The sequence below is a fragment of the Dromiciops gliroides genome, chromosome 1, assembly GCF_019393635.1.
Source record: "Dromiciops gliroides isolate mDroGli1 chromosome 1, mDroGli1.pri, whole genome shotgun sequence".
Classification (NCBI taxonomy): Eukaryota; Metazoa; Chordata; class Mammalia; order Microbiotheria; family Microbiotheriidae; genus Dromiciops; species Dromiciops gliroides.
Genome location: NC_057861.1, coordinates 439,931,468 through 439,944,332, shown reverse-complemented (window position 1 = coordinate 439,944,332; position 12,865 = coordinate 439,931,468). Strand labels below are relative to the sequence as shown.

At 38.7% G+C, this 12,865-nt stretch overlaps 1 protein-coding gene across 3 annotated transcripts in view; it reads right to left on the bottom strand.

Annotated features, from left to right (window-relative positions):
• RASGRF2 (Ras protein specific guanine nucleotide releasing factor 2) overlaps window positions 1-12,865 on the bottom strand; it is a 337,273-nt gene that overhangs the window by 198,614 nt on the left and 125,794 nt on the right. For all 3 annotated transcript variants that reach the window (XM_043969980.1, XM_043969989.1, XM_043969999.1), the window contains exons 5-7: window positions 9,574-9,827; window positions 6,968-7,047; window positions 2,147-2,340 (exon numbers count right to left, since the gene is read on the bottom strand). In XM_043969980.1, the coding sequence (XP_043825915.1) occupies window positions 2,147-2,340; window positions 6,968-7,047; window positions 9,574-9,827 (528 nt within the window). The remainder of the gene's footprint in view (window positions 1-2,146; window positions 2,341-6,967; window positions 7,048-9,573; window positions 9,828-12,865) is intronic.

Sequence of the window (12,865 nt, the reverse complement as noted above, 5' to 3'; positions counted from 1 at the left end):
GTGCTCTATCCAGTGTGTGACCTGGCTGCCCCAAACTCATCCATTCTTTCTAATTTCCTAATGGCGCTAATGTGGCTATTTCCACCATGCTGCAGAGATATCTGAGAGCAGTACACTGGAAGAGATTGACGTCTCTGGCATTTGTTAAATACAGCTATAGCCAGTGGGGAGGATAATTAGGCCCAATTATGAGGTGTTCCAGTCATTTTTCAGAACTCTGTCTTTGTATGTTCATTTTAGTTGGAGAGATCTGTACAGACAGAGGGTTTCATTATTGCCTAAATCTAATTGCTAAAAGCCCAAATAGAATCTCATGCAGACTAAACTGCAAAATAATTAAATACACAGAGCTTTGTTCTATTAGGAAATCCTAATGCCAACTCTTACAATAGTTTTGAAAAGTTCCAATAAAATTCAGTAGAAACAATTCAGATTTCTTGCACATTGATATTTCTTCAAGGGTATGTTTTCAGGTTTATGATATAAAACATCTTAAAAGTTTGGGGGCATGCCATTTATATTCAAATATGGATTGTAGTTTCCCCCCTACAAAAGGTATGTCCCCAGTGAGATAAGACCTATAGTTACCATCCTTGATACATATAAACAATGTTTTGATTTTACAGTTTATTTTACTCTAAGTCCTTAGAGCATGCAAAATTAGAATGTTAACTTGCATTGTTTTTGCAGTTTCCCAACAAAGGCAAAATTTTAAAAATTCAATACCAGGGAGGGGAAGCCACCATTATAACAAAGTTTCATGGTAGGGAAGTGGCTTTCATATGCATTCATTTGATATTCCAGTGCAGACAATCTCTGGAGTAGGAATTTGGGCTCTATGATTTCCCAAGATACCAACAAAGACTGCTTTAAGGGGAATAATCAGGATCCAAATCTTCACTTCTTTCTGAAACTACCCAACCATTCAGCAATACAGGAGACGGCTGCTTGTTGGAGATGATCAAACAGCCAGCAATGAAGTTATCACAGCATAGACAATTCATGAAACTGCTTTGCCACATGATCACTTTTAGGCCTGGCCCAAAGCAGCCACTAACACCACAATGGGGAAAGCTCACTGCCCATCCAAAAGAACAGGGTCGGCCACACCTATCAGCAGGCCAGGAAATCCAAGTCATATTTCAGCTTTCTCAAAATGCAGGAGAGAATCTGAGAGTTGAATTCTAGACATAGAAGCTGGATCTCTCATGGGCCTTAGTTCCTGAGGTCACTGTGCTCAGAAGTAATCCTTCAGCTACAGAAACTGGATCCCAGTGACACAGAATTATCAGTCATCATCAGCTGCAGAGGACTATTCAGGTAGGTATCCTCTTATCTTTGGCTGCTGAGGTAACTTTTGTACTGCTTTTCCCAGATCCCACATGACCATTCCAGATATCACAAAGAGAAAACCAGGTCCTCTCAGAAAGAGCAAATAAGAGTATAAGGGATTCTCCAATGGGTTGAAGCAGCTTCTATAGCCTATTTCCTGAGTTAGGTATACCTCATTTTACACATTTTACACAACTGAGATGTGGGTATGTGTTCACACACACACACACACATAATTTACTTCAATTGTCATAGAAATATAATTTTTGTGAATTGAGTCATATTTTAAAATTAAATTAAAAAACTATTTGGGGGGGCAGGGCAATGAGGGCTAAGTGACTTGCCCAGGGTCACACAGCTAGTAAGTGTCAAGTGTCTGAGGCTGGATTTCAACTCAAGTCTTCCTGAATCCATGGCTGGTGCTTTATCTACTGCTTCACCTAGCTGCCCCCCCTAAAAAGCTATTTAAAGTAACTTGAATTAACCCTTTGATAAAATAAAAATCTTCTCACCATGAAAATATCACTCATTTATCAAATGAGTTAACATTTATGAAGCACTTTACAAACCTTAAAGCACATATAAAGGCTAGCTATTATTATTATATTATTTAGCCATTTTTCAAATTCAAATTTTTATATAATAGGTTTTCTGAAGGTTCAGATATACCTGTATTCTGAATTCTGGCACTGAGTGAGAAGTCTGACCTGTTAGATTTAACAACCCCTCATGACAAACCATTTTTATTTTGTTTTTGACTTTGAGGTTATCCTCAGTGAGTTATAAAAAAAAAAGTGTCTATTGAATAACTTACCTGAAACATGGGATATGTCAGAAAAGTTTCGAGCATTCTCCCTTCACAGGCAGGGTTGGCCTCATACTGTTTCAAAAGTTTGTCAAAATCTCTGTTTTGCTTACAATTGGCTAGCACTTGAAGGCTGTACTGATGATTGCGGACAAATTCTTGATAAATATTAAGCATCGGTAGTAGAATATCAAATAAATCAGCTGAAAAGAATCAGCAAATATGTCAGTTTAGCAAAAATCTTCTTAAACAGTGTTGACTCTTTAGCGTCAAGGACCATGTCTTAATAATACCTTTTTACAATTTGCTTGTATCCCCCCCCAAAAAAAAAAGACTCTTTGAAGTCCCTTCTAGTTATAAGTCTATGATTATATGAGCCTTAGGGGTAGGCCATAGTTAACCCTTAGAAAATACTTAGTTGGGGGCAGCTAGGTGGTACAGTGGATAGAGCACCGAGCCTGGAGTCAGGAGTACCTGAGTTCAAATCCGGCCTCAGACACTTAACACGTACTAGCTGTGTGACCCTAGGCAAGTCACTTAACCCCAATTGCCTCACTTAAACAAAACAAAACAAAAACAAAAAAAAAGAAAATGCTTAATTGACTACTTCATGGACACATTCACCCAGGCAGTGTAAGACAGCGGGCATAAGACTCCAACTAAGGAAAAAGAATCACCTCAGATTTAGCAAAGCATAGAAAGATTAATGCTCCAAAGAACCACAGAGCAGGGCCGATCCACCCAAAGAGCAGCCAAAGATATGGTGGCATTCTGAAGACTAACTATCTCTAGCACTATTCTCAAGTGTTGCTAAGGGGAAGTGGTGAGAGAGAGGCAGGAAAGAGAAGAAATCACATAAGTGGCTTTAGTGCCTAGATTCTGTCTCAACACAAAGATTTTCAACTATTGTTTATGTCATGACATATCATGAGACTGTCAGGTATCATGGTGGTCAGAGTGCTGAATCTGGAGTCAGGAAGACCCAAGTTCAAATCTAAATTCAGATACCTAATAGCTGTGTGACCTTATGCTTCTAATTTAGTCTCTCATGGTGTCAGGTTTCCTATCTACAATATAGAGATACTAAGAGCAACTATTTCCCAAGGTTGTTGTGGGGATAAAATTAGATAATATTTATAAAGTGCTTTGCAAAACTTAAAGTCCTACATACATGTTGACTATTATCATCATTATCATTATTGTTGCAATTATTACAGATCTTTTGGCAGCCTAGTGAAGCTGATTGACCCTTTCTAACAATAATATTTCTTTCCTTCTTTCTTTCTTTCTTTCTTTCTTTCTTTCTTTCTTTCTTTCTTTCTTTCTTTCTTTCTTTCTTTCTTTCTTTCTTTCTTTCTTTCTTTCAGTGGGGCAATGAGGGTTAAGTGACTTGCCCAGGGTCACACAGCTAGTGTCAAGTGTCTGAGGCTGGATTTGAACGCAGGTTCTCCTGAATCCAGGGCCAGCGTTTTATCCACTGTGCCACCTAGCTGCCCCCAGAATAATATTTTTTAAGAATAATATTTTTAAATGCATAGGATTACAAAGGAACCCAATTATATTGAAATACACTGATCAAAATATTCAAAATGCAAGTTCATAGATTGTAAGTGAAGAATCTCTCACCTTGAGACAATAGTAGGGAAATGTGCAAGATCATAGGATTTTGAGATATTGAGTTGGAAAGAACCTTTGAAATCACCTAATACAATATTTTCATTTTAAAGATGATGGAACTGAGGCCTGGAGCAGAGAAGTGACTTGACCAAGGTCAACAGTCAGATGGAGAGTTGACCTTTGAACCCAGGTCTTCTGAACTGAGAGCAGCTTGGTGGTACAGTGGGTAGAGAGTTGAGCCAGGAGTCAGGAAAACTTATCTTCATGAGTTCAAATCCAGCCTCAGCCACTTATTAGCTGTGTGACCCTGGACAAGTCACTTAACCCCGTTTGCCTCAGTTTCCTCATTTATAAAGTGAGCGGGAAAAGGAAATGGCAAACCACTGCAGTATCTTTGTCAAGAAAATCCCAAATGGCGTCACAATGAGATGGACAGGGCTGAAACGACCAAACAACAACTTCCAAATTCAAATCGAATATTCTTTCTCCTATGCTATTCTTCTAAGCTCTTAAGGTTCAGTCTTCCAACAGAGGTGCTCCCCCCTCCCCTGACAAAGAAATATATTGATTATCTCTATAAAATTGTGAGAATACATAATACTTTATCCATAGACTCAATATTTATCCATGATGGTCAACAAGTATGTTTCCTATGGTCCACAGAGTATATGCATGACACTTGGCAATTCTGGGGTACCTATTAATGATAAGCACAGTCTATTTCTCAAAAATCTTATGATAGGGGCAGCTAGGTGGCGCAGTGGATAGGGCACCGGCTCTGGAGTCAGGAGGACCTGAGTTCAAATCTGGCCTCAGACACTTAACACTTACTAGCTATGTGACCCTGGGCAAGTCACTTAACCCCAATTGCCTCACACAAAAAAAAAAATCTTATGATAGGGGAAATAGGACCAAAATCATTTTAATCTCTCTTCTACTCATAATTCTATTCCAACACCTCCTTGCAACATGGAGGTGACTGTGTTCTTAAAGGCAACATTAATGAAGCACGATGCTAGGGATCTCTTCTGCACCATCATACCACTTATTACTAAGAGTACTTAGAACTCTTGATCCCTTTGTGTTCCCCCAAGCACACTTGCTTTGAAGAGATTATTTGAAGCCCTCCAAATGACTGATACACATAAGTAACAAAAAGCTACCTCTGATTAATATCTTCTCATCATTGTTGCCCAAATAATGGTATTGTTGCATGAGAGAGGGGGGGGGCAGCAGTAAGACACAGAACATAACTCAGTCCCCTACACTCTACTCCCACTAAATCCTAAGCACATTCTCTTTGCCTTAATTCTCTCAGCCCTTAATGCACATTGATGAACCAACCGCCAAGACTCTCAGGTTCCTGACCTTATACTGTACACCCATACTCCTTCACTCTTCTCTGCAGAAAAGGAGGGCTAACTGGAAGTTGTGAGAAGCTGTGGTGACAGAGTCCCCACACCAATGAAATTATAACTGGAGTTAACTGAATATCTATTCCTTTTTAAGCTGTCCAAGTCATCTTCCTAACATACTACAAAACACTCCTCCGCTCAATTCCTTAAATTGGAATTTTCTAGGAAATTGAAAATTGGCTCAGCCAACCATGTCTTCATTCGATTCTTGATTCTATACTTTCTCCACTTCTTGGCTTCCTTTCATGTATCATCTTTCCCCATTAGAACAGAAGCTCCTTATGGCCATGGCTGTCTTTCTTGTACCTTGTATTTGCATTCCTAGCACGTGGCACAGAGTCTGAAATATAGTAAAAGCTGAACAAATGCTTATTGACTTGATTTGACCCTCCACAATATGGCTTCACCTGCCTGCAATACCTTCTACTCCCCTTCACATATTCCATGCTCCAAACTGGATTACTCTCCATTCTTCTATTCTTGGCTAGCCCTTTCCTTTCTACTTTTGCTGTCACTGGTTTTTATTTCCTCTGCCTCAATGTTCTCCCCCACCAGCTCACTTGCTAAATGCTTTCTCTGGAGAAGTGTAATGGAGGTGTAATCTAAATGGGAGATAATCCAAAAGAGCTTTGGATCAATAGTCAGAAGACTTGGGTTCAAATCTTGTCTACGCCACTTTCCTGTCACCTGTGTGACCCTGGGGAAGTCACTCAACCCCTCTGGTTCTCAGCATCCCTGTGTGTAAATTGAGGGAACTGGACAGATGGCCTCTAACATCCCTACCTGCTCTATGTTCCTATGATCCTTTCTCCAAGGCCCAGATCAAATTATACTCCTCCACATCTCATCTACAAAGTGTCTCAACCACAAAGCCTCTCCTGACACTCTCAATGAAAAGTCATCTCTCCCTCCATAGGCATTTAACAAATGTTTATTGGCTGACTGACCTCATTCTCCCCTATTATCAGTTATTTGTATACTTGTCCTTTCCCTCACTCCCATTAAAGAGTAAGCTCCTTCAGAGTAGAACCTGAGTTGTGTCTGTCTTTACTTCCCTAGAGCCTAGCACAGTGTCTTTGTTTTGTTTTGTTTTTGTTTGTTTTGTGAGGCAATTGGGGTTAAGTGACTTGCCCAGGGTGACATAGCTAGTAAGTGTCAAGTGGCTGAGGCCGAATTCAAACTCAGGTCCTCCTGACTCCAGGGCCGGTGCTTTATCCACTGTGCCACCTAGCTGCCCCCACAGTGTCTTACAGTAGGTTCTGCACCTACTATATAAAAGTACATACTGTATAAAAGTCTGATAAACTGAATGAAAGGACAAAGATACCACTAAGAAGCCTTCGATGCATCAAGTAATTTAGGCAGTGGGGGTGCTCCCACTCTCTCTGCCCCCTGGCACATTTACTAGATAATCTTCACATATCCTGGCTCTACTAATTATTACACGTGTCTAAATCTCTAGCTCTACCACCTGTGATCCTATGAAGTGTTGAGACCAAAAGAAAAAAATAACCTGGATGGAAATCCCTGGAAGAGAGGGGCAGGTAAGCCTTTCAGTGTTTGGTTGGGTTGGTCCTCAGACTGAAGATGCATGATCTACAGTACAGTATTTCTATTTTGGTAGAACCTGCCAGAACTTCATTCAGTTTTGCTGGCAGTCTCTGCAGTGCAAGGTCAACTCTATATCACGATGATCCATCAGAGTAGTATTTTAGGTGAAGAACAGATATGTACTTTTAAAAAAATAAATCTTACCAATACAGTAAATAGAAAACTTTGTTGCAAAGCGAGCACTTACCTAAAATTAATGTAGGCCAATTAGCAATTCTTGCCTTTAGTCCTTGATGAAATATTTCATGGAGGAACATGATTGTTTCACTGTTAAAAAAAATGGGAGGGGGCAGAATGTGTGATTTGCAAACTGGTTTAGTCCCTATAGAAAGTTTGCTTTTGAATTATTCCACTGGCAGCTCAGGACCTCTAAATTGGCATGCCCTGAGCTTACCCCATTGCTCCCTACTAAGGACCCAAAAAGTGGTGTATGGGTCATAAGAGCCTCCATTAAAAATGGTACTTCAAAAACATAAAGGAAAATGATGAGCTGGGCTTCCAAAAGTGGGTTATGGAACAAAGTGCTCAGAAAAGCTTTTTAAGTTACCTAGCCCTGTTTGCCTCAGTTTCCTCATCTGTAAAATGAGCTGGAGAAGAAAATGGAAAATCACTCCAGTATCTTTGCCAAGAAAACCCCAAATAGGATCATGAAGAGTTGGACACAATTGAAATGACTGAACAAAAAACAACAAAAATTTTATAAGAATACTCTTTGGGGGGCAGCTGGTAGCCCAGTGGATAAAGCACCAGCCCTGGATTCAGGAGGACCTGAGTTCAAATCTGGCATCAGACACTTGATACTTACTAGCTGTGTGACCCTGGGCAAGTCACTTAACCCCCATTGCCCTGAAAAAAAGGCGGGGGGAGAATACTCTTAGGTTGAACTGACTTCAATTAACTATTCTAGAATCCCAACTGGCAAGGGAAAGTATAGGTCCTTTTTGAAAACAGGGATCCCTCTTATTCAGTGAATGATTGGATCTATAATAGTTAAAATCCCATTACAACAAACATTAAGAAGCTGTCTAAAATTATTGCTCTTTCCAAAATTTTTGTTGAATGGTATTACTGAGGGGTGTACTGGAGCCAGCTTGAAATGACTGTTGAAATGCAATTATTAAAATTTCAGTATGAGCATTTACACCTCAGAAATCAGCCAACACTACAAATCACAGCTTCATTTATTGCTTTGTTGATGTAAGTTATAGAGAAAATGTTAATAATATGATTAAACTTAAAAGTGTGTTGTGGGTACATTCCCCTACCCCAAGGAGTTGGTTGTAAAACATTTATCAACACACTGTTGGTACTACTACTAATGTGGTAGACAGAGCTAGGGCTTGACAAATTTTTTGTTATATGGAGATTTGGGTTGTAACAGCATTTGTTATGAGATATAGCTTATATTTATTTTCACACTGTAATACTTAAGCATCAGAATGAGAATAATTTTAAAAGTGAGAATATATTGACTGGAATCTCCAAATAATTACCCTGCCTAAGAATTCAATTTCAAAAACAAGGAAGAAAGACAAGACTGGTTTTAAAATGCAACCAGCACACACAGCCTCCAAGTTTGAAAGTGTCTCTTTAAATCTCCACTGAGAGAACATATTCTGGGGGAAAACTAAATTGAAGCATGACCTAACTCACAAATCGCCTTCAGCAATACCTTTCTGATGTAGGTGTACCTTGTCTAGACTGCGAATTTAAACAATGTACTAAGCTTGGCCTTTTCAACTTGAACTAAGGTAATTCAATTTAGATGAGTCCCTGGAGACAACAGAAAGCTACAGCAGCACAACTTTTGATGGCATCAGCAGTGGGGAGTCCAAGCCAATAGCCCTGGTCCATTATTTCAATCAATGTTCTCCAAATTGCAGCCCCCTGGACATGAGTAGCCTGTCAAGGATTCTTGGCATCCTTCATCTTCCCACCTTAATGCTGCTCCTCCATTTCTGCAGCAAGTGTAGTTTGCCTCTCTTCTGTGTGTTTCTGGTAAGAGGAATTTGGGTCTGATAGCAGGGGGGGAAAGCAAAGAAACACCCACAAATGTGAGCCTTTAGGCTACTGGGGTTGAAATTCTAACTTTAAAAAGTCCCAGAATGGGCAGCTAGGTGGAGCAGTGGATAAAGCACTGGCCCTGGATTCAAGAGGACCTGAGTTCAAATCTGACCTCAGACACTTGACACTTACTAGCTGTGTGACCCTGGGCAAGTCACTTAACCCTCATTGCCCTGCCCCCCCCAACAAAAAGGACAAATAAGGATTAGTCTTGTTGACTGTCAACACCATGATACCAGGTCTTGCCTAAATTATTGCCCAACACTGTACTCCAAAACCAAAAGGTGCTGAGTGATTGTTTTGGTTGCCAGCCACTTTCTTCATTGCATACACTCAAATGGAGGCTTTGTCATGGAATCTGGGGAAATCCTAAGGAGTATCAGATGTTCCAATAAGCATGGAGTCTACATGTGTTATATTCTTTTGTATATAACTTAAGAAAAACTTCCCAATCTTTCTTGGTTCAGGGATGATCGGACCCCTCCAAGAATAAAAGCAACAAACTAGATGTCGAATTGTGAAGATGACTGAAAGCACCCAGAAGCCATGTGAAGAAATGATGAATAAGAAAAATGAATGGGCAATGGTGATGGATTAACTGTTAACATCTTAAAGAAAATAACAAGCTATAGGGATTTAAAAATCTAGTCAAGTAGGCTATTGGTCTGGTGGTCATTGTTGTTTTTAGCATTCACAGAATCGAGTGAACCAAATAATCCCCAACCTTACCTATTGAGGAAAATGCTGCTGACATCATCGTGGGTAATTGGAGGTTTCTTGGAGCTCGCTGCCATTCTTAAAGGGCGGAGGAAACAGTTAACAAGAACATACAACTGATGCACATACTCTGACTCAGCCTCAACCATGTTGAAAACAATCTGGTTTCTCTTTCTCATACTTTCAGCATGGGGAGAACAGATATAATCCTGAACAATGGTTTTCCATTTTCTTCTACATAACCATCCTCGCATAAAGCTCTGAACCTAAAGAGAACAGTCAAAGAGAAATCTAAATGAGTTAACAGCATTTTGACTGGTTATAAAGCAAGGCAATAATTTGTGCTGTGTGCAAAAGTAAATGTTTTAAAGTATGGAAATTATGTTGGTCTGACATTCTTATTCCCCATGAGACTCTGAAATCCCCTGTGGTTGGCTTGTTTCGAAGACCAGTGATTGTTCACTACTGAACTTTTTAACAGCAGGAGTAAGTCACAGGAGAACAATACATTTTTATATATTGTGACCACATAAGTTTACATTCTGAGGGGTTTGGTAGGAAAGAGGGTGGCCATTGGAGTAAGCCATGGGTTCGATTCCTGCTTCTCATGCATGATACTTATGTGACTAGAAGCAAGTCATTTAATGTCTCAGTGCCAGAGACAGTCATATAAAGATTACAAGTTAGATTAGTTGCTAGTCTGCATTGGTGTCAGGAATTTCCATATACTGATAAAATTACAATGAGAGAGAGAGAGAGAGAGAGAGATACAGAGAGAGACAAAGACAAAGAAAGACAAAGACAGAGAGAGACACACAGAAAGCGAAACAGACAGGCAGGCAGAGAAGAAGGAGGGAGGGGAGGAGAGTGACAGAGTCAAAGACAAAGAGAGAAATCAACAAAAACCCTCCAAACCATATACATGCTAGGTGATGACCAAAGATTCTATCATTAAAACTGATTAATTACCCTGTGATTTAGTGGGGGAAAAAACAGTCTAAAAGTTGAGATTTTTTTTGTCCTGGATTTTAGTGTGAAAAGCTGTGTGGCCCCACACAAATCACTTAAACTTACTGGAGCTGAGTTCATTCGAAAAATTAAAGGACTAAACTGATCTCTTAGGTCCCTTTCAGATGATGATAGTGCTCCTGTTGTCTCTCTACAATTAATGCTTCCTAGAGACAGGGTGATTTAGTTGGCAGAGCACTGGACTGAAGTAAGGGAGAAATGGATTTGCATCCTGTCTTAGACATTTAGCTGTATGACCCTAGTAGGCAAGTCATCTAATCTCACTTAGCCTCAGTTTTCTCATTTGTAAAACAGGGTAATAATAATTCCTATAGTCTTTACCCACACAGCTGTTGTGAGGACAAATTATTATAAATAAAGGATCTTGTAAACCTCAAAGGACTATACAAATGTCAATTATTAACTTAAGTTGTTTCGATGCCCACTTTCACTGTAAAATCCTCTTCAAGACATTCTTATTTTCCAACTATTAAAATTTCAAGAAGAGAGCAGAAAAGGGTTTACTGTTAATAGAAGACTATATCACCTTCCTAGTCCCATATGTGAGTCCTTTAATAAAATCTTCACTCATCATTGAAGAGAGATTCCCCTCACCTAAAATCATTAACACAGCAAGTCAGTTTTGGGGGAAAAATACCATATGACTACAGTGATATTTTAACACTAACCTCAGTTCACTCTGCAATGTCATATGGCAAAGAATTATGGATTCTAGCTAGACCTGAGTTTGCCTGTCACTAGGGGCTCTTGGGCAAGATATTTTACATGTCTGGGTCACAGTTTCCCCATTTGAATTATGCAAGATGATTTCTCAAGTTCCATTTCTAGTCCTAAGAAATTTTGTAATCAGATTTATGGTGTATCTAAGTAACAGTTTTGTTGGGCTGAAAATACAGATTTAAATGAAAACATCTCACCACTACCAAATCTTTTTTTTTTTTTTAGCATCACTGTTGATTCAACACAGTCTCACATTTTCTATTTTTTCTCATTATTTTGTCCACATGGACTATATTCTTTCTTATTTAAACTAACTCCCTCTTTTACTATGCCATAATACTTTCACTTCCCTGAAGGTTTTAGCACTACACTATCAATTTTCACAGATGCAATGAAATCATCATAGTCATAAAAAAATCAATTGCAATTTTTAAAGAAATAAAAAGCATTATATTGGCAATTGTGCATAACACGTAAACAAATCTATGAGGAATTCCTGTAACTACCAATTTTCAATTTTCAATTTAATTTACATTAGCTCGTATACCTATCTTTTAAAGGAGAAACTAACTCCTCAGCAACCCATCTTCATACTGGCAAACTGAAAAAATCTAACTGCAGAGAAAAGGTGGATTTGGAACTGAATGGATAACAGTCAATTTTAAAACATTTTTATTTAATTCAAAAACCAAGTTATGAGAAGTCTCACTTTTAATAAGTTAATAGTAAATTGTCAAAAAAAATGTAAAAGGCAAAAATTTTAAAGATTTAAATTACAATAGCCAGCATTTATAGAGTGCTTTAAAATTCCAAAGCCCTTGGCTTATATTATCTCATCTGATTCTCACAACAACCCTCTAGGTAGGCACTATAATTATACCCATTTTACAAATCATTTGCATCAGGCAACTGAGGCTGAAGGAAGTTAAATGACTTCCTCAGGGTCACAGAGCAATGAACTCAGGCCTTCTTGACTCCAAATCCAACACTCTATTCATTGCCCTCCTTAGCAATTTTTAACTCGATATTATTTTTGTGTTTTTTCAATCCTGAAATCAAGATTTTTTATGTGTTTGGGGAAGGGCTAACTGACGAAATTTGTCATGCTGTAAATTTGTCAGGCTATTTACATATGGACTGATTCTTGCCTTTGGGGAATAGCAAATATTATTTATTAATATCTCTGGTAAAAAGCTCAATTTTATTTTTTTAAAAGAAAGTATAATAGTGTCAAAATGAGCATGAACCGAATTACAAAAATACAATTTTAACACAAAATGGTGCTGTTTTCCCATTTTTGTTCCCATAATATTCTCTGTTCTGGTAGATTCTTTTCAGGTATGGGTTAGAACAGATGGCCACTAAGGTTCCTTCCAACACTCAAATTCTGTTTCTAAAATATACTTCAATTAATCAATGACATAAAACCAGGACCTGAAAAACATCCCTGTTGGTTTTATGTTGATACAATACTAGATATTTCTTTATCCCCTCATCCTCTGAAGCACCGGCCCCTCAACTTGTTCCATGATGGAATCCTTGTTCTAGTACACCA